Below are 22,837 nucleotides of genomic sequence, written 5' to 3' on the forward strand. Positions count from 1 at the left end.
CTCTGTCTTACTTCTCCCCCCGTCCTGTTGCTGCTGCTGGGTTCCTGCGGTTTATCTTTATGCCCTGCGGTTATTTTCTTTATAATCCTGCGGTTATTTTCTTTATGCCCAAACATAGCGTAAAGGGGAGGCTTTTAGGGACCATGTGTGCCAGGAGGGGGAGGTCCTCTGCTTTGACCTGGAAAAGGGTGTATGTCTTGAGCCCAGTGCAGTGACATTGTGGGGGTTCGGGCGCGAGACCCCCAATGTGACAGGCGGACGGGATGATGGGGCTGGAGGGTCATAGTCACAGTGTTCCTTTGTAGCTGCCATCAATATGGACAGCAGGTCAATGTTGCATCGGACCAGGGCAAGACGGGGGGTGGCCGGGGACGAAAGAGGGAAAGAGTGACCAAGATCTCACCACGGGCGACAGCGTGGAGGGACCCAGAGGGAGCATGACGGTCCCTGAAGGAAGCCGGGCAGAGGAAGACAGAAGCCATATGACCTCACTTATCATGTGCAATCTGAACAACGAAAGTATCGCAACGGAAAGAGACTCACACACCTGGAGAGCAGGCTCATGGCTGCCGGAGAGGAGGGGGGGTGGGGAGCTGTGTGGAAAAGGGGAAGGCACTGGAAAGCACACAGCGTCGTCACAGAATGGCCACGGGGACGTCCCGTCCAGCACAGGAGACAAAATCGGTGAGACCGCGAATACTCAGTGTGGGGCCAGGTGGGAAATAGCGGGAGGATCGCTTTACAAAGCACACAGTTGTCTCACCACTGTGCCGAGGCCCTGAAACTCACACAGCATAATGCTGAGTGAAAACGCTCGTGGAAAAATGTACACTGCACATTAAAAAGGCAAAAAAAAATTATTTCTCCCAGAAAAGTGAGTTTTGTCTCCCAGATGCTAGTTGCATTCATTTCAACACCACCAACCTGAGTAATTGCTCATATTCCCACAGTAAACACAGATATGCGTGGGTTTCTAGCAACAGATGCAAAAAGCATTTGCCCCAAATCAACGTGATTTGTGATAAAAAGAAAAGCTCTCAGTAACTAGGAATAGGAGTGGAATTCCTCACCTTACAAAAGTCACCACCACGTGTCTCCAGTGAGTCTGAGCCGTTTGCGCCACATAGCAACATGGGAACGAATCTCAAAGACGTACCACGCGCACCGAGCCACTGAATAGGCCCCCTGCCGTGGGGTGTCCCCCGCGAGACGCCGACACCGCGCCTGTCCTCTGTGAGGACAGCAGCCGGCCGCTGGGGCTTGGCTCACAGAGCGGAGGGCACCCACAGGGAAGCCCCGTGTGATGGTCATGAGGGTCTCACACAGGTCACAGGCGTGCAAAAGCTCCCGGGACCATGTGATCAGAATGGGCGTGTTTCATGGTGTGCAAAAGCACCTATCCACCTAGGACACCTTTCCAGGGCTCTGGAGGGACACCTCGCCACCCTGCAGACTGGACCCACTTCCCACAGAAGGCAGCATCCCTGGCTATGAGGGGTCCCCCCCCCCGTGTCAGGAGGCTCCCTATGTGGGTGTCACAGGGAGGAAGGGGTCCTGAGACCCTCTGGCCAAACAGATCAGCTGGCCCCACTTGCATCAGAGTGGAAATTTTGAGGGCGAGAGGGAGAGAAAGACAAAAGGGGAACCACAGGGAGGGGAAAGAGAGGAAGAAAGAAAAAGAGGAAGGTGGGACAGATGATGGGTAAGATAGATGACTAGACAGATGGTGGATGATGGATGGATGGGTGGGTGACTAGATACAGACATCGCGGATGGATGGGTGATGGATGAAGAGATACATGGGGAACCAATAGATGAATGGACGGATGAGGGGTAAAGTACAGATGGATGGCTGCACAGACGACGAGCGAACAGCTGATAAATGGATAAGACAGATGGTGGACGGACGGATGACAGATGAAGAGATGCACGGAGGGATCAGTACCCGTCGAGAGGCAGCGAGAACCGTGGGGCACGCCCGTCGCAGGCGGGACGGTGCTCCCTCTCCCGCTGGCCTCAGGGCACCCCACAGCCCTCCCACGAGGGAGGCGGGAAGCTCTGTCCACGGTGAGACAGCAGGTCTGTGCTGCGGAGTTGCTAAGTTTGTGGCGTCTGCCCAGGGGCCAGGGAAGGGTCACCACCTCGGTAAACCACAGCTGGAGACAGGAGGAGGAGGAGCGCGAACACGTCCCCGCCAGCAGGGCGGCGCCTGCGAGCCGGGACCCCAAACCTGATCTACTAGAAATTAAGATCTAGCTTTTCTGGGACGGGGGGGGGGGGCGGTGGGGGCAGGGAGGCTAGAAGACCTCATTGGAAGACCATTGCACAATCCCACCAGTGACAAGCATCTTCAGAAAAAAAAAAAGCCACTTTAAAAAAAAATGTATTGCGCCATTATAGTTGTCTTCCTTTGACCTGATCGCTCTCTCCAGCACCGCCCCACCCCCACCCAGGGTCAATGCCGCCTGTTGCCCCCCAGTCCTTCGTACACCCTCCTTCCTTTTTCCTCTTCCCTTTCTTTCCCCTCCCCCTTTTCCCCCTCCCCCCTGGTCACTGTCAGTCTGCTCCTCCTTCCCACGTCGCTGGTTCCGTCCTGTTCATTAGTTTGTTGTGTTGATTAGGTTCCACTCCTAGGTGAGACGGTATAGTGTGTCTTTTCTCCATCTGGCTTCTTGCACTCAGCACAAGAGGGTCCCGTAGGAGGTGTGAGGCTACGGTGTTTCGCACGCATTCAACAGCCACAGGAAACTCCCAAATTGCAGAAGAGCGAGAGGACGTGCAGCTCAACAGTGATGCAACGCGCAGCCACAAGACACAGAACCAGCACCGAGGACCGCTGCAGAAATCTGCTTATCAGAGCCCCGGGGAGCTCGCTTTTATAGACACAAGTCCCCACCCCCGGTCCCCAATTGGTCCGTTTTCATGCAAATGAGGACTCCTTGAAGTGTGATGGGTCCAATAGGCCCTGTTTTGGTTGGTCATACATGAGCCGCTCTGATTGGTCGGTGAAGATGACGATGGGAGCTATGGCTGTGCAGCCTCTGATTGGATGAGGAAACTCTCAGTCCTATTGGTTGAAACAGGATCCCAGGCACTGCTTTATTAGGGCGGCTCAGTGGGCAGGACCCAGGGGCGTGCAGGCAGCTCGGTCAGCCCCTGGAAGTGTTTCTAGGTAGGTTTTTTCTTCTTTTTTTCTCAAGATTTATAAGTAAAAAAAAAAAGTTTCAGAGCGACTCGCGGCTGCCGTGTGCGAGGCTCACACGCTGACCGCGGACTCGCCGAGCTCCTGCACGGTCAGGACGTCCTCGCCTTCCGCTTTCCTCGAGGCCGCGGGGAGCTTCTCCCATATGATCTGTGCACGGCGGGAAAGGCAAGGAGGGTGTCAGTCGTCCCGGGGGCCCGGCGAGCGGCGGTGGCGCTGCACACCGAAACCCCGGGCTGATTGGCTGGTGGCTGCCGCGTGACTAGGCCGCCTGGGCGGAGCGCTGGTGCGCGGCAGACGCGAGGGTGCATAGGGCACGTGCAAAGGTCCTGGGGCAGGGCGGAGCTCGGGCGGGAGCACAAGGGAGGTGGCTCGGCCTGCAGGCTCGAGGGGAGCAGGGCCGTGCGGGTCCCGGGAAACCAGGGGCTGGGATGGGGGATTGAGCCCCGTCCAGCCCGAGGGTGGGGTGAGCAGGTGGCTCGGGCCGCTGTGGGAAGTCCACTGTGGGGCGGCCACGGGACACCACTGAGTCACCGGCAAGAGCAAGAGGAGGTCCCCGCCCCAGGGACAAGGATGCACGAGGTGTCCAGAGTGACAGCTGTTTGTCCTGCTTCACTCCCCTGGACACACCCTACAGGAGACCAGGGCAGACACCCATCTGTCTGTCTGTCCATGTCCCCAGAGTGACCATATTTTGGCGTGCATGAAGTGCACCCACATTTCTGAGTGCATTACACACGAGATTATTTATACCCGTGGTAAGTAATCATTATACCCATGTATACTGCGTACCGTTATTTTTCCCCAAAAAATTTGGGCCGAAAAGGGAGCATTCCACACAGCAAAGGACAGTAGCTCTCCGAGAAGACGTAACCCCTGACCCCAGGCCCAGGCCACCGAGCCGGACACAGGGTTCCAGCCACATGGCGTTCGGCGGACACAGCAGAGGGAGGTGATGGGACATGCCTAGGCTCACCCCACCCCCCGTACCAACCTCATCATCTTCCTTGTTCACTTTGTCCTTGATCTGTGGAATCGGCACCCCAACGAACCTGCCGTGACAAAAAAAAAAAAAAAGTGTGGCCCTGGCTGGCGTAGCTCAGTGGATGGAGCGCGGGCTGCGAACCGAAGCATCGCAGGTTCGATTCCCAGTCAGGGCACATGCCTGGGTGGCAGGCCACGGCCCCCAGCAACCGCACATGGATGTTTCTCTCTCTCTCTCTTTCTCCCTCCCTTCCCTCTCTAAAAACAAATAAATAAAATCTTTTTTAAAAGTGTGACGAGGGGATGGAGATGACAAGAGTCCTCCGGCGCCCAGGGCGGGCCTAACCCTCAGACGCTGGGGGCTGGGGGTGGGGCGCTGGTGGGCCAGAGGCTGGGATCCCCGGAGGGCTGCTGGCGAGGGGGCTGGCTGTGCTGGACCCCGAGGGCTCAGTTAAGAGTTGTGGGGGGGGGGGTGCGTGAACCCAGACGGGGGTGCTGAGCAGCCTGAAGCAGGATGACGGTGTCACCGGCACCGCCTTGCTCTGCGAAGGACCAGGTTTTGGCACAAGGGCCGGGCCCAGAGAGTGGCTGGCGTCTGGGATGTGTGTCCGGCGTGCCCACCAGGGATCAGAACACGGCCCCCCTTGGGTCACCTGGCCGTGGAGACCCGGTCGGATCAACGGGACACGAGGGGACTTGCTGACTTCCGCCTGGGCTCCCCGAAAGGCTGTTTCTCTCCGGCCGCCCCCGGCGACGCGGCCGCTGACCCACAGACGCAGGACAGCCCCAGACTCTCCCTGCAAGGGGGCCTTTCTCTTCGCGACGGGATCGGGCCGGTTTTGGGACCAGCATCCAGATGGTGCCCATCCATCAGCGAGGGTGGCGGCCAGCTGCGACCGGGGTTGGTTACCTTTTAAAGAGGTAGCCAAGCGTCAGGGCGCCGATGACGGTCCCCAGGATCACCAGCAGGTACACGTGGACCAGGGTGCGTGCCTGTTCTCCGGAGCCTGCGGACAGAGAAGGACACACTCAGGGACCCTCTGGGGTGGGTGACTCGGCCATGCTCGGCCACCTCCTTCCCTGGTTTGTTGACATAGAAGGAAATGTGTCCAGAGGGGACAGTCATCTCCAAAGAAGCGTGCACTCCTGACACCGTCGCAAGGAGATGCTCAGGAGACAGCACGGCCCCGTGAGAGTGAGGACCCCAAAACCATAAAATTCTGCCGAGAAGGCTGCCACCAAAACACCAAGAAAGCGGCTTAGAAAAAGGGCCCAGAAATACGGACAGGGATCCCCAGGCGCAGAGCTGAAAGGCAGCTCAGGGCTGTACATTTTGCTTCTCATCTAGAATCGGCACTTTCTACAGTGGATGCGTTCTTTCAATCACGAAGCACATTGTATCTGCTCGTGTTTATGTATTTCTTATTTTTCTTTTAATCCTCACCTATCAATGTGTGTATTGACGAGAGACACAGAGAGAGAGAAAGAGAGAGAGAAACACCAATCACTCACTTCCCACATGTGCCCTGACCGAGAATCGAACCTGCAACCTTGTGGTGCACAGGACAATGCTCTCTCCACCTGAGTCCCCCCCCCTCCGCCTGGGCTAATCGGTTCATATTTAAAGAGCCAGTAAAAGCAGTCACCAACACGAGAATTCTCAAAAGCGAGTGGACTGTTTCGTGGTATGGGAGTATGAACATAAAAGGCGCCTTATTTACAAACATTATATATTATTTGTAAAAACGGCTTATTCGAGATGATACGCTGAATGCGTGTGAACCAGTTCCCAGCTGCATGCTTAGAAATATCTATTCTTTTTTTTTCCGCCCATTTTTGACCCATTTTTATATTGGGCTGTTTGTGCTTTTGTTGACTACGTCTTAGATGACTTCCTGCATTCTGGGGACGTACTCCTTAAGGGATCCATGACTCTCAAATGTTTTCTCCTGCTTCGTGGGTCATCTTTTCACTGCTTTGGAGAGTATCCTCGGATGTACACGTTTTTGATTTTTTCTTTTTTTTAAGATTATTTATTTATTTATTTTTAGAGAGGGAAGGGAGGGAGAAAGAGAGAGAGAGAGAGAAACATCCATGTGCAGTTGCTGGGGGCCATGGCGTGCAACCCAGGCTTGTGCCCTGACTGGGAATCGAACCTGCGACGCTTTGGTTCGCAGAGTGCACTCAAGGTCACTCCACTGAGCTATGCCAGCCAGGGCAAGTTTTTAATTTTTATACACGCCAGCTGACCTAGCTTTTTTCTTTGCTGTTCTTGCTTTTGGGAGTCACACCCCAAAAGCCGTTGTTACATCCGAGGCTGCACAGTGAGTCCACACCTGCTGTAAGCTGCCCCTGCCACGTGCCGGCATGTTGCCGACCCACGTTTTATACAAATGCTACCCTGGAAGCTGGAAAAGGCACGCATCTTGCGTCAGGAAAAGAAAAAGAATAACCTCTGTGAGTAACAATGCCTGCAAGAACGCGACAATGTATCAAACTTTCCAGGCAGCGCGAGACTGCAGACTTCCTAAGGACCAGCTTGGGGGTTAGGACAAAAATCCCTCAATTCTGGAGGAGTCGTAGAAGTTGGCGGCAGGAAGCCAGGGGCCTGGGTGGTTCCACCGAGTTCCAAGAACGTCTCCGTGGGAGGAAACACGCCCCATTTCCACGTGCGCTGACCCCCCCCCCCCGCCCGGAGACCGAGGCTGGGGCCGGCTGGACGTGACCAGGACGGATTATTTCCTGGCAGCGCGTGGGGGCTGGAAGGAGCCTGTTTGTTCAAAGGGCACAAGTGCTGGCCACAGGGACATTCCTCAGGCTCCAGGACTGGCGCTGAGGTCTAGTCAGGGCGTGCCGGTCCCCCCCAGCGGGCCTGGGGGGGAGGGGGGAGTGGTTACCTACCGAACTCCGCTGGGGGGCTCCAAGCGCCCCACTGAAGCACCCTGGCGTCCGCCGCTCTGATCTGGACCGTGTGCCTGGCTCTGGGCTGGGGGCTGTGGAAGTCGTATTTGTTTCCCTCATCTCCAGAGAGCTCCACCTTCGGAGAGACGAGAGAGTCTGAGAAAGCGTTCCAGAGGACGCACGGGGGCAAGGGCGGGGGGAGAGAGAGACGGAACAGCAGAGGTGGAGAGAGGGAGAGGGTGCGGGTGTTTTTCCAAACTGCAAACGCGCGGAATGGGCGATAACGTGAAAGCCACACTCTCTTTCTGCGTGAGACTCCTACAGTCAAAGTGAAAATGTCGCCAGCAAAGCAGGAAAATGTCCCGGCACGGGGTGGGACGGCGGCACCGTCTAAAATCGCGCGCTTTACAAAGTTTGGGCACCGCTTCCCCTGCTGCAAACTCTGGGGGCTGGGGGGGCGCGCTCAGCTGAGTCACTAGGCGGAGGGATTCGTCCGCGCGCGCGCCCAGTCACCACCACCGCCGCCGGGTTTGCGGAATTGCCCGACTACAGGCAGGCAGGTTCCCGCAGCAAACATGATCGGAGTAAACCCCAGATCGGCCCCGTCCCTGTGGGCAACCTCGTCAGCAGGGAGGTCAGCTCGCGCGTGGGCTAGGGCACAGACGATGCCCCGGTCGGAGCAGCAGCGGACTTAGGCAGTGCTCCCCAGGCATGCTATGACACTGGATGCCCACGCGCGTTGTGAGGGAGGAACCCATCTCTTCACCATTCGAAGGAATTGTCTCCTTGACCCGCGCAGATGGAGGAGGAAGAGGACATGAACGGATGGATGTGCGATCCATTCCAAGACTTGGGACGTGATGCATGCGCGAAGGTGGGGCCCCACCGAGAGGGGGCGTGCCCAGAAGGGCCCCCGTGTCCCGTGACTCCATGCCGCCCCCCGGGAACCACGGTTGACAGCCCCGCCCCACGCTGGCCGCCAGGGGGCCGGGTCTGCCTTTCCTGTGCGTGGGTCTGGCCAGGTCACTGATGGAGCGGCGAAGCGCGAGGGTTTCTGTCACACCGGTGACTCACCATTTCGTTGCCATCTCGCCGCTCCTTGTTCTGGAAAGACAGAAAGACAAAGGGTTTCCTTTTCTCCATTGCAAAGGCCGGGCAGACAGGCAGACACCGGCCAAGGCCCAGGGCGGGGCGGCACGGAGGCGCGTGGCTGCCCGGAAGGGAGCGCGTGCAGACGCGCGCGGCTGGCCCGCGGGACGTGCGCAGGCCTTGCTGTAGACCCGAAGGGGCGGGGGGGCCTCCTTAAAATCCAGGGAAACAGGGAGCAGGGGGTCCCCCCTGCGTGCAGATGGGGGACACGCATCCACCGCTGCCCTCGTCTCTGCGTCCACCTCTGAACCCACTTGCGTGGACGCCTCCGTCTGTGGTGGTCTTTGTGGCGCTGTTGCTATGGTGACGCTCCTCCAAGAACTCCGGTGGGTCCCCTGCGCGCATCTCCCATGCGTCACCCGCCCCAGTCCTCCCACGGGGTCCTGGGCGCACCGTCCAGCTCTGTGCACGGCGCCGCTGCGCTCGCTCACCTGCCTCTGGATGTGCAGCTGGTACTGGAACTCACGGTCGGAGGTGCTCAGGTGGCTCCGCGGCCTCTCCCAGCGGATGAGGCAGTGGGACGCGTTGCAGCCCACGGTGATGTTGCTGGGCGGGCTGTGCACTTCTGGCGGGAGAACGCAGGGGGGCGCCGCTGAGCCAGAGTCGTCCTTCGGGCCCCCGAGAGTGGGAGACCATGGCAGTGAGACCCTTCCTGCCAGACTGTCTCGGAGGGTCACCTCCTATAGGTCAGCGTGGGGGCGTGGGCGTGTCTCAGTGTTGGCACGTGGGGGAGGTGATTGGCTGGTTGCCGTGCGCTACGGCCAGGAAGTTGGCTTCTGGGGGCCCAGGGAGGGACCCAGCGGCGCATGGGGTGCTCAGGACAGAGGCTCACGGGGTGGCTGCAAACTTCAGACGCGCGAGGCAAAGCGTGGGGTCAGGGAGTCTGTGGGTAGACGCAAGGGACGCTTCACACGACAAGAGCACGCAAGGCCTGTGGGAGGGTCCTCAAGAGACCCCCCTGGGGCACGGTGCTGGGGGAAGAAGGAGCTGGAAAACTGGACTCACCAACCCAGAACTCCCCCCATTCCCTGTGGCCTGCGACGGGGTTCCTTGTAAGGAGAGGGAGGCGGCTCCTCCGTAGGCTCCCATGCCCGTGGGCGGTTGTGGGGTGACCCAAAGCCAGGGGCAGGGGAGACCCAGGGTGCACATGGGGGTGCGGTTTCCCGGGGTAGGGCCACACACACCCGTCGGAACAGACCCCGCAGCGCACGTGAGTGGTACATGGGCATTCGGTGCCCGGGGACCTGATACAGCAGCTCCGGCAGCCCTGCATCTGAGTCCTTCTTCACACAGAGCTTTTATGGTTTAATGTATACATATTGACTTTTCATTTCAGAGATGGAGGAAGGGACAGAGAGAGGGACAGAGGCAGAGGGAACATCGACCTCAGAGAGAAACATCCATCCGGTGCCTCCCACACACACCCCGACCAGGGACTGAGCATGCATTCTAGCCAGGCACCCTGACTGGGAATCGAACCTGCAACCTTTTGGTGCACCAGACGACGCTCCTACCCACTGCACCACCCGGCCACGACCAGCCGGGTGTTTCTGTCACTTACACCGTGGTGTCCTCGATAAGTGTGGCAGCAGAACAGAAAGAGACTCACACAGAGATCAGGCCGCTGGTTGCCAGGTGGGGTGGGGACCCGGGGGTGGGTCTGGGGGCTGGGTGAGCACGGGGGAGGGGTTGGGTGAGTGCCTATGGCTAGTTGTCTGGATTCCATTTTAACCGGCGATCGGCCAGCTCCCCACGCAGCCACCTGGTGGGTCGCCGGAACCGTTTAAGGCCGTGTTTGTACCACGTGGCCAAGCGCAGCAGCCCCCGCCTAGGGCGGAAAACCCCGTGGATTGCGCCACGGCCTCGGGGAGCCCTGGTCACGTGTGAGTCGGCAGACGCTGTCCCTCAAACCCTGGATTTCTCAGCTCCGAACAAACAAGGCTTCCCCCTCCCTGAATCCCCATGAGCTCACCGACCCCGGCGCTCCGTGAACCCCGCCCTTCTGGGTTTCCATGAAGGTTCCATTGCATTAGTGAGTCTAACGAAATGGGTGACAGAGTTCTGCAGCCCCTCCCACCCCACCTGGAGGTCAAGGTGGAAAGTTCCAGCTCTGCAATCGCATGATCTCCCCCCCCCCGCCTTGACCTGCCCCAGCCCTTGGGGCCTCTGTAAAACTCCCCCCATCAACCGGACTAAACACACCTCTACCCCTCTCATGATCGGAAAGTCCAAGAGTTTCTGGAACCCGGGGCCAACTATAGATTCCTTATTCTACATCGCAAGATGACAGCATTCGATTTCCAATTAATATCTGGGTGTCTTGGCTTGCATAAAACATCAGAAACGGGGGAAAACAAGGCAAGGATTCTTGGCCACCAGATTAGGGTGCAGGGAGACAGGTCTCCGCAGTGAGGACCCCCCTTCTGCTGACCTTACACGGAATAGGGAGAGGCAGGCTTGGCCAGCGCACCTGCCCGGTGGCCAGGTGTGTACGGTAGGCAGCTCCGACACAGGTGAGGCTGTAGGTGGCGAACCCCAGGGCGTGAACAGGAGCAGTGGCCCTGAGTGGATTTCCCTCTGTTAAACCTGCCCCTCCGCCTTCCCTGTGACACTGTCTAATGCGCCTGCCACTCCGGCAGTGAGTGACAAGGACCAGGGACTGGAGAACTCTGAAGGGACGTCTAGAGGGGAGACAGGAGGCCCCCTGGGGACTAGGGGCAGGGCCTGGTGTAGAGTCTGCCCGCTTTTCCTGGGACGCTGTGTTTCTCGTTCAGGGAGACATTTCACTGCACCCCCCCCCCCCCAAATTAGGTCAGAGAGGATGTGACCCCTGGCAGGCAGGGAACACCCATGCAGGGGCCTGCATACCCCACCTCCTGTGCACTCTCTTGTCCTGGGGGTGCAGTGGGGGGGGGGCTTTGCCGTTGACCGCAGGCAGAACCCCTGAGTGTCCAGGGTGCACCTAGGGGCCCAGGGGCCGTAGAAGGGCCTTCACTTCCTCCGTGGGCCACCAGCACCAGCATCTGTCCTGTGTTCGCTTCAGAATACAAGCAGATGGGACGACCCCACCCTTTGCAACGTGTCCCGAGTCTGTGGCCCATTGTTCCATACAATCCAAGGGACCAAAACCGAGAGGAAGCCTGAACTTGACAAGTCCTAAGAGGAGCAAGTCCTATTATTACACATAAACCTATTCGGAAACGGGGTCTTTCCAGATGAGGCTGAACAAAAGATATGAGAGGAGGGCGTCCTGGGTCAGGGTGGCCCTGCATCCACTGACAGTGTCCTGAGAAGGGACAGAAGAGGAGACGCAGACCCGGAGGAGAAGCCACGTGGAGATATGGAGGCAGAGACGGGAGGGACATGGTCACCAGCCCAGGGACGCCTGGAACCCCAGGAGCTGGAATAGGTGGGAAGGACCCTCCCTGGAGCCTATGGAGGGAGCACGACCTTGGGACCCCTGGGTGACCTCCAAGGTGGGACGAGAAAAATTGTGAATGTTTTGAGCCCCCAGCCTGTGGCCAATTTTCGCCTACATCGACCTCAAGAAACAGAGGCAGATTTCACTGCCAACGGCTCTGACACGTGGGCCTCGGCCTCACGGTGGACGCTGCCCCTTACCTATTTTCTTCAGCACCAGAAGGGCATCAAAGAACTGGATCCCCGCTTTCTCACTGGAGCCGTTCACCAGGACGTAAATTTCCGGACGTAGCTCAGAGACAAAGTCCAGGTGGCATCCCACGTGGGTCCCTGCCTCTGTGGCGTAGTGACGGCACGGTCTCTCGGTTCTTCTCCTGCAAGACCCCCCAGCGGTGAGATGGCAAACAGGACATTATCGTCTCTCTTTCTCTGCCGAGTCTCTCAGGGGTGTGTCCGCCAAGGGAACGCTTACTTTGGGTCCCAGATATACAGAAAATATTGGACGTCGTCGGGGGCTGCGCGGCCCCTGGCCCACGTGCAGTTCATGAAGTCCGCGTCGTAGATGAAGCAGGAGAAGTTGTGTGCGGCCGTGTTGTTTCCGCCTGCAGAGAGACAGAAGCAAAGGGATTTGCACCCAAAGGGGAAAAAGGGGGGTCGACCAGATGGCCTGTCTACCCAATGACCAAAGATGCAACAATTCCAGCTCTCCTTAAACTCTTCCAAAACATCAAAGAGGGAGACCTGCCGTACTGATTAGGGACAGCATCGGCCTCACGGCAAAGTCAAACAGAGATGCAAGACAAGACACAGGCCTGATAAACCCTGAGGTGGACAGGCTCAGCAAAATATCAGTCTGCTGAAGGCAACCTCCGGCACGGGAGAACATGTTCGTCCATCACTGCCCGAGTCCTGGTGCCGCCAGGGAGAGGACCGCCCTCCACTCCCGGGTGGCCTCACCCCGGGGCAGCTCTCCTGGCCTCTGTCCTAAGGCAGGTGCTGTGGTAGATCAGGTGCACACATTTAGGGCAGAGTGGTTTACGTCCATGCTGGGGTGAGCCCCGGGAATGATGCGTTGGGATCGAGCCCACTCGGCCTGCCTTGGGGTGCTCAGCAAGCTGTCTGGGCATGAGACACTGATCTTTTTGATCAGTAATGTTTATCTCACAGTTATCTTGCTGGACCATGCCCCACAGGTGTGGCAGAGTGTTGTGGGGAGCAGCGGCCTGGCCTCCGTCTGAGTCTGGGTGTATCTGATCAGGGGTTCGTACCCAAGGTACATAAGGAACTTAAACAACTCGAGACAGGAGAAAACAGTTAATAAAACACCCGAATAAGTGGACGGCAAAATGTGCCAAGGGCCTGGCCAGACGTATTTGCAAAGAAGACCGACAGATGGGCGACAGGTAGGGCTGGCCAAAAAGTCTGTTCTGGGTTTTTCCATATGATGGTTCAAGTAGCATTTAGTTGTCTTTAACTTCATTTTAAAGAATCTTGTTAGAATGTCTTGTGACAGCTATCATCTCAGTGTGCATTTTTTTAAAAATCCAAATTGGTGAATTTTTGTGCAGCCATCTCAACACTGAAGATGGAGGAAGATATACCACGTTTTTGGCCTGTGATGCTTTATTCTTTCAAGAAAGGTAACAATGCAACTGAAATGTTCAAGAACACATGTGCCGTGCACGGAGAAGGTGCTGTGACTGACCGAACGTGTCGGAAGTGGTTTGCAAAGTTTCTTGGTGCTATTGAGATTTTTCTCAAATAATTCTGTGCTGTGGGCCTGTCTTGGGCATTGCAAGAGGCCACCCCTGGCCTCTCCCCACTAGAAGCCAATAGCGGGAGATGGTCAACCTACTCAAAACATCCCAATCAATAACGTTATCGGTGAAAATGCAAAGCGAATCTTTGATTCTACGGAAAAAAACTGAAGTTACTTTTTTTTTTGCCAACCCAACACCTGGAGGAGGTGCTCAGCATGACCCACCATCAGGGAGATGCAAATGAAAACCACAGTGAGATGTTCGACCTCACACCTGTGAGAAGGACCTTGGCCTAAGGCCGGGGGTCATGAGTGTCGGCGAGCATGTGGAGGGACGGCGACCCTCTTGCTGTGTGGGTGGAAGTGCGACTCAGTATAGCCACGTGGGGAACAAGGCACTTCCTCAAAATATTAAAAATACAACTCCCATATGATTCAGCAATCTCGGTTCTGAGTATTTCGCTGGACAACGGGATCCAGCCCTTAAAGAGATATTTATTGCAGAGTTCTTCAGAACCGGAGAGAAAGGGAGAGAAACTCATTGTCCATGGATGAATAAATGGGTAAAGAAAATGTGGTAGACGCCTGGCCAGGTGGCTGCTTTGGTTGGGTGTTATCCCGCTTGCCAAAAGGTTGTGGGTTCGATTCCTGGGCAGGATACACAACTAGGTTGCTGGTTTGATCCCCGGTTGGGGTGTATAATGCAGGTGACCAAATGATGTTTCTCTCTCACCCCCTTCTCTCTGTCTAAAATCAATAAACATATGCCTGAGTGAGAATAGAACAATGGGGTAGGTGTGTATAACGGAATATTACTCAGCCACGAAAAGGGAAAGGCAGCTAAAATATCAATCAACCCCAGAAAGAAAAGGGCCACCATGGGAGACGCCGGTGTGACTATGGAAATCACTTCGCCATGCACGCAGCTACCAAAGCACCACACTGTAACCCTGTAAATACGTGCAACGCCTTATGTTCCAGTCAGGTCTCCAGAAAGCTGGAAACAGAGGCGTCCACTTTGGTGCTAGTGTGGCACAGAAGGGTCTCAGGTGACGCCGTGCCTACCTGGGTGCGCGTAGAGCAGCTTTTCTGTCATCTCCCTCTGGCCGACCTTGACCGTCACGGTGAACATGGCGCCCTCGTGCAGAATATGGCCTTGAAACGAGCACTGGCAAGTTGTCTTCTGGGGCTAAAACGATTGCGGCCAGCCAGCGCATGAGGAAGCAGGCTCCTCTCCTCTCCTCACGACCCTGCCCGCTCCGACCTCAGTTCTGTGACATTGTCTTTCTCCCTGCGTGAACCTCCCACCCCCCCCATTATGCCTTCTCTGGGTGGACATCCACAAGCCACCTGGCCGGTGGGGCCTCAACTTCCTGCCTCAGAGCTGTGTTCAGAAGGTCACAACAGCGCCCACGTCAGCAGCCACCTCGTGAACACGCTGATTCTAGTTCAGCAAGTCCCAGGTGTGGCCTGAGATTCTGCGTCTCTAACAGGGTCCCGGGGGGTGCTGAGGGTGCCCCCAGTACGAACAGGGACCTCCCGCATCACCTGAAATGTCAGGCAGCCCCATGCGCCCTCTCTGATGCCTTTGCGTTTTCTTGTCGTATTGCATAGGCCACAGCCTTGCCCGGGCTCCCTGCCTACACCGTATCCAAGAGAGCCTCCTGCTTTCTTTCCGCTCACCGCTCAGGGTCAATGCCGTTTGTGTCTCGGGGCTCACCCTGCGTGACCTTCGGTGGACCCACCCAACGAAAGGCTGGTGTTTCATGAGGGTGGGCGGCCTGTTTCTCTAAAGAGCTGCAAGTCCCCAAAGGGACCGTGGGTCTCCCCGCCCTGACCGCGGTCGGAGATGCCCGCTCCCTGGAACGCACCCCTGGAAATTCTGGGAGCATATTCCAGGCCCCATGTGGGATGTAGTGCTGCTGGCTCCGGACCCCCTGTCTTGCCAGCCAGCCCCACCTCCCCGTCCTTGGGTGGCTAAGGGTCCCCAGGGTGCTGCCCTGCCTGCCAGGTCCGTCCTCTAGGAAGCTCGCAGCTGAGGTTCATTTGCTGCGGGCAGAGCAGCTCCTGCTACCAGGCTCTTAGCATCAGACCTGTTGAAGGAGCCCTGGTGTCTCCCAGAAAGTGCATCTGTCATTCCCGGCCGTGGCTGACCCGGTGTGATTTGGCGCGTAGGACGCCCGGTGCGGCAGGCCCCTGCCCCTCTTACCTTCAGCCTCACCATCCCCTTGGCCTGTGTGGTCATGCCACACGCGGTGGCCGTGACATTCTGCGTGCAGTCCCACGTCAAGGTCCTGCTGCTCAGGTCGAACTGCACGTTGATGCCGGGCGTGGTCTCCTCCGTGGGCCGGCCTGCAAGACCCGTGGGCGCGCCAGACTCTGAAACCACTCTCTCCTCGAGTCTGATGCCCCGCGGCCCTGCCCGTCCCACATCTCACGGGCGGGGAGGGGGGCGTGGAGGCTGGGGCTGGGGCTCGCCGGCCCCCTCTTCCCCCCCGCCCCCGCCGTCAGACCTCGGGGCCACTGACCGTCTGAGCCTCCCTTTCCTCATCAGCCGAGCGCCGTGGGGGGAGGGCAGTCCCACCCCAGGTCGACCATACACGTCAGGCGGAGGGTGAAATCGGGCACCCACACGTTGGGGCGTGTCCCCGGACACCCAGCACCGGAGTGAGGGGGACGGACAGCAGTGGAGCATGCCCACGCACTTACCGTGCTGGGCGAGCAGGAGCACCGGGTCGAAGAGCACGGCGACCAGGACGGCTGTGGCCAGGGGACCCATGGGGCCGCCCGCGGGACCCGGCAACGCTGGACAGAGACAGGGAGTCACACGCGCAGCGAGAGCCCGCCGTCACGGGGATTCTTGGCAGGCGCACCCAGCGGCGTTAGTGCGTTGAACTTGACTTGATCATAGTAGAGCATCCTGAACTTCCTCCTCCCCCCGCCCCCTCGCAAAGTGGTCACCTCCCGTGACACGGTGGCCGCCTGGGTGGACAGGCCAGAAGGCAGGGTGCTTTCTGCCACCGCCCCCACCCCCCAAGAGACCGTGTGTGGCTGTCATTGAGGTTCCTTCGGACGGAAGTCACCTCCTGCCCTGTGTCCTGCCGGGCTATTGTCCCAGCCCCGCATCAGGCCTGGGAGTTCACTTCCGCACCTGGGAGCCCCCCGTTCCACCTGCGACCGCCCCCCCTCCCACCTTCGTCATGCCGGGGTGCCTGCTCACCCTCCCACGGGGGAGCGCCCCATTTCGCAGCAGCTCACGAGGCCTGTGCTGGCCAAGTTTCCCCTCCACGAACTTGGTTAATCACCAGCCTCTCCTTTTGCGACTTCCCTGGCATCGGGTTTCAGACGGGGGGTTTTGTGTTCCTGGCTTCTCCCTGGCGCATGCGTCGGCACCCACCGTGTAAGGCCAGGTAGCCACAGGTGTGGCCGTTAGGACGTGGACACCTTGGGGGTGGGGGGGACATCGCCCAGCCCCACACAGCGGCCAGACCAAGTCCCCAGGACACACGTCCACACACATGCATGCGCCGCCCCCAAGCATGGAGAAGACGGACTGTCCAGGTGTGGCCAGGAGGCTGGCGGTGACTCCACCGCACCTGCCGTACCTGGCTCCAGGACACGCCATTCTCTCTGCGCCCAAGCGCAGGGGCGGAGCCCAGCATCGTCACCCCCTCCTTCTCTGCCCTAAGGTTTCATTTCTCTAAATTCCCCTCCTCCTGCGGAGCCGGAACCCACCCACCTACCTCCCCACAGGGTTCTGCTTTCAAGTTCCCGACGCGGTGCCCTCCCAGACAGTGCAGCCCGCACGGCGAGGGCGGGGCTTAGGGGCCCCGGGACCTTCTCACGCCGGGGTTGGATCTGCCCGGCTGCCTGGGGGCGGGTGCAGGTGGGCCCCGAGGCCAGGTCCCCAGGCCCCGTCGACGGAAGGTGCCTTTGGAAGAAATCCCTGCACTTTGATGAGTGAGGTGTGCTTCCCTGTCTTTATTAATCCTCACCCGAAGATACGTTTATGGATTTCAGAGACAGAGGAAGGGCAGGGAGAGAGAGAGAGGGGGAGACACACAGAGAGAGAGAGAACTGGTGACTTCGTGGAGAAAGCGTCCATGCCCGCCGCTGGGTGAAGAGCCAGTCTGAACAGGCTACAGACTGTGCGGTCCTCACTCCGGGACACTCTGGAAAAGGCCAGGGCCTGGACACGGTGACCGATCGGTGGCAGGATGAATCGGGGAGCGCAGAGGACCGTAGGGCAGCGAAACCCCTCGGTGGGACCGCACCGTGGGGCACGCACGTCCTCCTACATCTGTCCACACCCCGAGCGTGTGTGACAGCGAGCGCGACTCCTGATGTCCGCTGTGGACTGGACTCAATACGGCGTGTCCCTATGGGCTCCCCAACGATGACAGCACTGCCCAGGAGACGTGTGGCGGAAGGGGCAAGGGCACCCAGGGGCTCTCTCCGCCTCCCGCTCCGCCTGTCCGTGACGAAACAGGCCGGGCACATAGCACAGATGCTGTGTGATGTCCCGGACATCCGGGATCTAAGGGACGAAGCCAACTCAACGACGGTGGCCAGGGTGGGGGGAGGGGTGGGAAGGGCGAAAGGACCCACAGGCCATGGACTGTCGTTACACAATAGCCACGGGGATCTTAGTGAAGTCCAGCAAGGGGAACATAATCAGTAATATTGCAATAACCACAAATTTAAAAAAAAAACCAAAAAGCTTTAAACACCAGTCTACTGCAAATGAACGAAAAGCTGGAGTTTGAAAGCAAAGTGCTCTGCTCCGTCCCCGGGGCCTGGCTGGCGTCGGCGGGTCCCTCACCTGCTTCTCGTGCCCCCCGCGGAGATCTCGGTGGGCGGGACCCGTGCCCGCAGCTGCTCCCTCCGTGCCGGCACACCCCGCCCCCCCCCAGGGTTTCCCTCCTGGTCCCCCGCTCAGGGACTCGGGGGCTCAGCCCTCACGGCCCTGTGGCCCCGAGGACGTCAGCCCTGTGCTGCCCTGTCTTTTACTTTGAGGTTCGTCTCTCTTTTTGGGTTCACGGTCCGTGTTTTCTGCGGAGTCTTTTGGTTCTTGGACTCGACCCGCCTAAACGGTGCACTCGTTTTCTTCGTAAGTTAGCTTTCTAGGGTCTGCGGCAACAAATGACCGCTAATTTCCTTCTTCCCTTCCTCCCTCCCTTCCTTCCTTCCTTCCTTCCTTCCTTCCTTCCTCTCTTCCTGCATTCCTCCCTCCTTCCTCCTTTCTTCTCTTTTTCCTTCCTCCCTCCCTCCCTGTCTCCGTTCCTTCCTTCCTTCCTTCCTTCCTTCCTTCCTTCCTTCCTTCCTTCCTTCCTCCCTCCTCTCTTTCTTCTCTCCACCCTTCCACCCTCCCTCCCTGTCTCCCCTCCCTTGCAGGCATTTCTGTGATCAATCCCCCTCCTGTCCAGTCCTGTCCAGCGTGTCCTTCCGGGGCCCCGGCCACCACAGCGGCCCCTGGTCCCCACTTGTCCTTGTCACTCCTTCTTGCGTCCACAGAAGCTCTTCCTCCCTTTCTGCTCAGCCCCACACGCAGCCGAGGCCCCGGCTGAGGACACAGCCCTGCCTCCCCCTGTGCCCGGCGTCTGGCTGCAGCCCCCCCCCCCGCAGGGCTCCCGCAGGGCTCCTCAAGGTCCCCCCGTGGTCCACCTGCAAGACCCACCGCCCGGCTGAAGGCCACTGTGCACGCCGGTCAGCCCCGCTCTGCCCGGGTTCCCCTCCCAGCTGACCGCCCTGGGTGTCTGTGTCACCCGGGGGGACTTCCCCGGGCCCACGGTCCTTCTCCAACAACACAGACACCTGTGCACACCCCGGGTCTCACCCCGTCCCACCCGGGCCACCGTGCCGCAGTCCCAGGCCACCCATTTCCCCGCACCAAAAACCGTCTCTCTGGGACTCCCTGGCTACACCAAGCTTGGACTTTGCACGTTTGGTTAAAGGTTTAAAGGTCCCCTGTCTGCCGCTGACCCCAGCCTGCGTCCCTACCTTCCAGGTCCCCGGAAGCGTCTGCCGGCTCATCGAGACCCTAAAGGCCTTGCTCCCTCTGGCCTTTCCCCCCGCCCCCCACTCGTGGCTGTGGCCCAGAGCAGCCCCGCCCACTGCCCACTTGGGCCAGGGGGCACCTGGGGTCCTCGCTGGCCCAGCCTCTGCCCCACCCCTCCCCACCTGCCCGAGCCCGGGCACAGGGAGCCCCCCTTTCTGCCAAGGGGGAGATGGCAGCCCCAGATTTCACGTCTGTGTCTCCCAGGCAAGTCCCCCGCGTGGTGAGGCGGGGCAGCACCCCCCCCCCCCCCCACCCCCCTCTTCCTCCACCTGGAGGCTGGCCCTGCCCACCCCAGCCGCCCTGCAGGTATGCGAGGGGGGGGGGAGCTCTCTGCCCTGGGTCAGGGGCTGCAGGGGAGGGTCCCTCCTCGGCCTCCTCGTGACCACCACGGCCGTGGCAGCCCCCTCTCTAGCGCCCCCTGGCTGCTGCCCACACCGGTGCACTCACCCCCTGTCGCAAGGCCCCGCCCCTCGCAGCTGAGCGGTGCTCGGCGGGGACAGAAACGGGCGAAGAGGGGACACGGGCGGGGATGCGTCCGGCCTCCGTGGCTGTGGGCGGTGTGTCTGGTCTCGTCTCTCCTTGTCGGAGCCCCCCACTGTCAGCCCTGCGTCAGCGTGGTCGCAGGTGCCCACGGGTGGGTGCGTGCATGCGTGACCACCGGAGGGGAAGAGACGCCACCTCGGAGCCCCCACAGCGATGCCCCCCCGCCCAGGAGGGGAGAAGTCGCTGGACGGACCGACGGACGGAAGCGACGCCCGGATCGTGCCGCCCCGAACCTCAGGTTCCCTATCCGCTGCTTCCGCGCCCAACGCCCAGTCACCACGCACGGTTGGGAAACCCTGTAAAGTTCTCCAAACACCACTTAGAAGAAAAACCTCAAGACACGGAAACCGTCCCGAGAAATCTAGGCCAGGGTTTCGCTTTGACACACGCGGGGAGGGAGGACACGGGCCTGTGGCGGGGGGCCGGGAGAGAGAGAGTGTGGACCATCCTCTCGCTCCAGCGGCATTCGGAGCCCCAGGGGTCTCCCCCCGCCCCGACCCCCAGCGTCCGTCTCACGATTCCCTGGTCTGTCCCTCGTGCCGCTTTGGGGAGGCGCACCCTGCCCTCCCCACCCCACACGTCCCCAAAACCTGGAGTGCAGGGACATCTCACTGATTTCTTGTCACGTTGCTGCATTGTCGTAAAACCACGTGGCAAAATCCACATGGCCCATAGCCCGTTCCCTTCCCACGTGCCCAGCTGAGACACGGGGGATGGCCGCCCAGGGGGGCCGCCGTGGCCTCTGTGTGATTCCAGGGCTGTTTCGTCCCCCAAAAGGAGACCCGCCACCCCCGGCCCCCTCCCCCCAGCCCCTGGCAAGCGCCCGCCTTGGGTCCCCGTGGCCTCGCGCGGGCACATTAGGGCGTTTCGGATGAACGGAAACTCAGACCGTATTTGGGCGTCTGTCAGGGACTCCTGACCCACTTTCCGCCCTCTCGGCCGTCACCCTGCCGTTCCCCTTCTCCTTGACCCAGATTTCAGCTTTCGAGAGATGTCAGCTGGCAGGAGCGGCCTCTGCCCTTCACCTCTGCCCGTGGCGTGTCCCTTGACCCCGAGCCAGAGCGCAGAGGCAAGTGCTGCCATCAGCAGGACGCCCGGAGGAGCTTGGGCTCCTCGTTGCCTACAGCATGGACGATGCCCTGGGGTCACACGCAGCGCAAACCCCCTTGCCCCCCTCCATGGCAGGCCCAGCTCTGCCTGGCCAGCAGCTCAGGTCGGCTGCCGGAACTTGGACATAACGTGGCCGCCAGCCAACGATCTCCTGACACGTGAAGACCCCTGTTTGCCCTGCGGATGACGTAGATGCCGCTACTTCCAAATTTTTCCAAGCCTTTGGGGGGCAGTCCCAGTCCCCCCCCCCCACCCTCCGACCCCCGGGGAAATCGGGAAGCTGCCAGTCCATGCTGCCAAATTCCTGCGGCGAACGGACACCTTAAAACGCAGCATCTGCGTGCGTATCAGGCTCGTTGGCTGTGCTTCTTAGAGAGGTGCCCTTCATCCGACGACCGCCCATGCCGCACCCTGAGCTCCCCACGGACCTGGAGCATGACCCGCCACCAGCAGCCACAAAACCAGAAAAACACACGGCAGTGACAACACACTCAATGCCCACAGAAGGTGGCGCCGGCTTACCCTAGGACGCCGGGCTGTCTTCCATGAAGCTGCCTTATACGTCGTTGTGCTCCGTCTCCCGGCGCACCCACCTCCGAGCCTCTGGTCCGCGCCCCAGAGTCGCCCGCACTGATGGCACCCAGGAAATGTGAGCTCAACACTCAGGACTTTCATGCGTGTTCATTCCATGACCTGCCCCTTCCTCGCTGCTCTTCCTCATTTCTGTTTCGTACGCGGGTGGCTGTGGGCACCGCGGAGGTGTCTGCGAAACGGAGGCTGGCGTTATTAGCTCTCTAGCGACCGCAAAGAGGAAAGGTGGGCGAACGGCATGCGTGCATCGGGCTGCCTGGCCTGGGGAGAGATGCGTCTTCTCAGGGGCCACGGACGGAAGGTCGTCTTCCAAAGAGTGACCGACACCCGCCCCCCGCCTCCGGCTAGCCCTGCCTTGCGTGGGCACTCTGGTTCACTTCTCATTTTTCAGCGGGGCCCATGTCATCATCAAAACCTCGGAGCATCGAGAGACATGGACATTCCCAAGAAGCTCACAGACTCACAAGGGGGCTCAGAGTGGACACCGCATTGGGTCTCCTTGTCTTCAGGAGCGCCTCCCTGCCCGGGAACTCTGGGACTCGGGCCGGTTCCGTTGTCCGGTTCACGTCATTGGGTCGTTCCTCAGCGCCCCCGGTGTGGGCACCTACCGGAGCGGGAAAGAAGGAGCTTGGAAGCTCGCACTCACGGGGAGGCTGAGCAGAAGAAGACCCAGGGGTGGAGGGGACGCAAGCACAGAAGTGGATGTCGCCACACAGGATGTGCTGACTTCCGCCCGGCGTTAAAGGAGAAGTGGGCGGTCACGGGCAGCCCCAGGCTGGGACGAGCGGCTTTTCGTGAGTGGGCAGGTGTGCCCAGAGGCTGAGCTCATGGATCACGCTGCCCGCGGCCGCGGCTTGACATGAGCCAGCTCTGGCCTGGCTCGTCATCGGGTCGGATGACTGCGTCGGCGTGGCTGCCGCAGGCCCTCATCGTGAGCTGTCTCTTCATGCCGAGGGGTGGAAGGACAGCCGGATGGGGGGAGACCGCCGTGAGTGGGCAGGGGCAGGCAGAATGGCCAGGATGAGATTGTGACCAAGAGCTGGGTATTGGGTTGGAGGAGAAGTAGGAGCCAGCACAGAGGGTAGGGAGAGGGACGCAATCTGGTGATGATGGTGGTGGT

The 22,837-nt window shown here is 59.6% G+C and overlaps 1 protein-coding gene across 3 annotated transcripts; it reads right to left on the reverse strand.

The window, feature by feature from the left end:
* Window positions 1-2,554: 2,554 nt before the first annotated feature.
* Window positions 2,555-22,361, reverse strand: CSF2RA (colony stimulating factor 2 receptor subunit alpha). 3 transcript variants are annotated; one of them, XM_045856003.1, is made up of 13 exons: window positions 22,182-22,361; window positions 21,649-21,889; window positions 16,125-16,220; window positions 15,625-15,767; window positions 14,481-14,604; window positions 12,129-12,258; window positions 11,858-12,030; window positions 8,668-8,801; window positions 8,162-8,191; window positions 7,088-7,223; window positions 5,097-5,193; window positions 4,197-4,254; window positions 2,555-3,352 (listed from the first exon to the last, which is right to left on the reverse strand). In XM_045856003.1, exons 3-13 carry the CDS (start codon window positions 16,192-16,194, stop codon window positions 3,257-3,259), a joined length of 1,191 nt encoding a protein of 396 aa, XP_045711959.1. In that variant the 5' UTR covers window positions 16,195-16,220; window positions 21,649-21,889; window positions 22,182-22,361; the 3' UTR covers window positions 2,555-3,256. The 3 variants fall into 3 exon arrangements, with proteins under 3 accessions (XP_045711959.1, XP_045711960.1, XP_045711961.1); XM_045856004.1 differs by having other exon boundaries at window positions 21,649-21,978; XM_045856005.1 differs by lacking the exons at window positions 21,649-21,889; window positions 22,182-22,361 and adding an exon at window positions 19,921-20,173.
* Window positions 22,362-22,837: the final 476 nt, after the last annotated feature.

This window comes from Phyllostomus hastatus, unplaced genomic scaffold (genome assembly GCF_019186645.2).
Source record: "Phyllostomus hastatus isolate PE091 unplaced genomic scaffold, TTU_PhHast_1.1 phas_scaffold_12, whole genome shotgun sequence".
NCBI lineage: Eukaryota > Metazoa > Chordata > Mammalia > Chiroptera > Phyllostomidae > Phyllostomus > Phyllostomus hastatus.

Bases quoted from the DNA above. Each gene is read 5' to 3' on its own strand.
- CSF2RA (XM_045856003.1), bottom strand. From the start codon at position 16,194: ATGGGTCCCCTGGCCACAGCCGTCCTGGTCGCCGTGCTCTTCGACCCG. The intron at 8,802-11,857 runs GTAAGGGGCAGC...TTCTCCCGCCAG, and splicing joins TCTGGTGCTGAAGAAAATAG to AAGTGCACAGCCCGCCCAGC. The intron at 5,194-7,087 runs GTAGGTAACCAC...CTCTGTCCGCAG, and splicing joins GAGCCCCCCAGCGGAGTTCG to GCTCCGGAGAACAGGCACGC.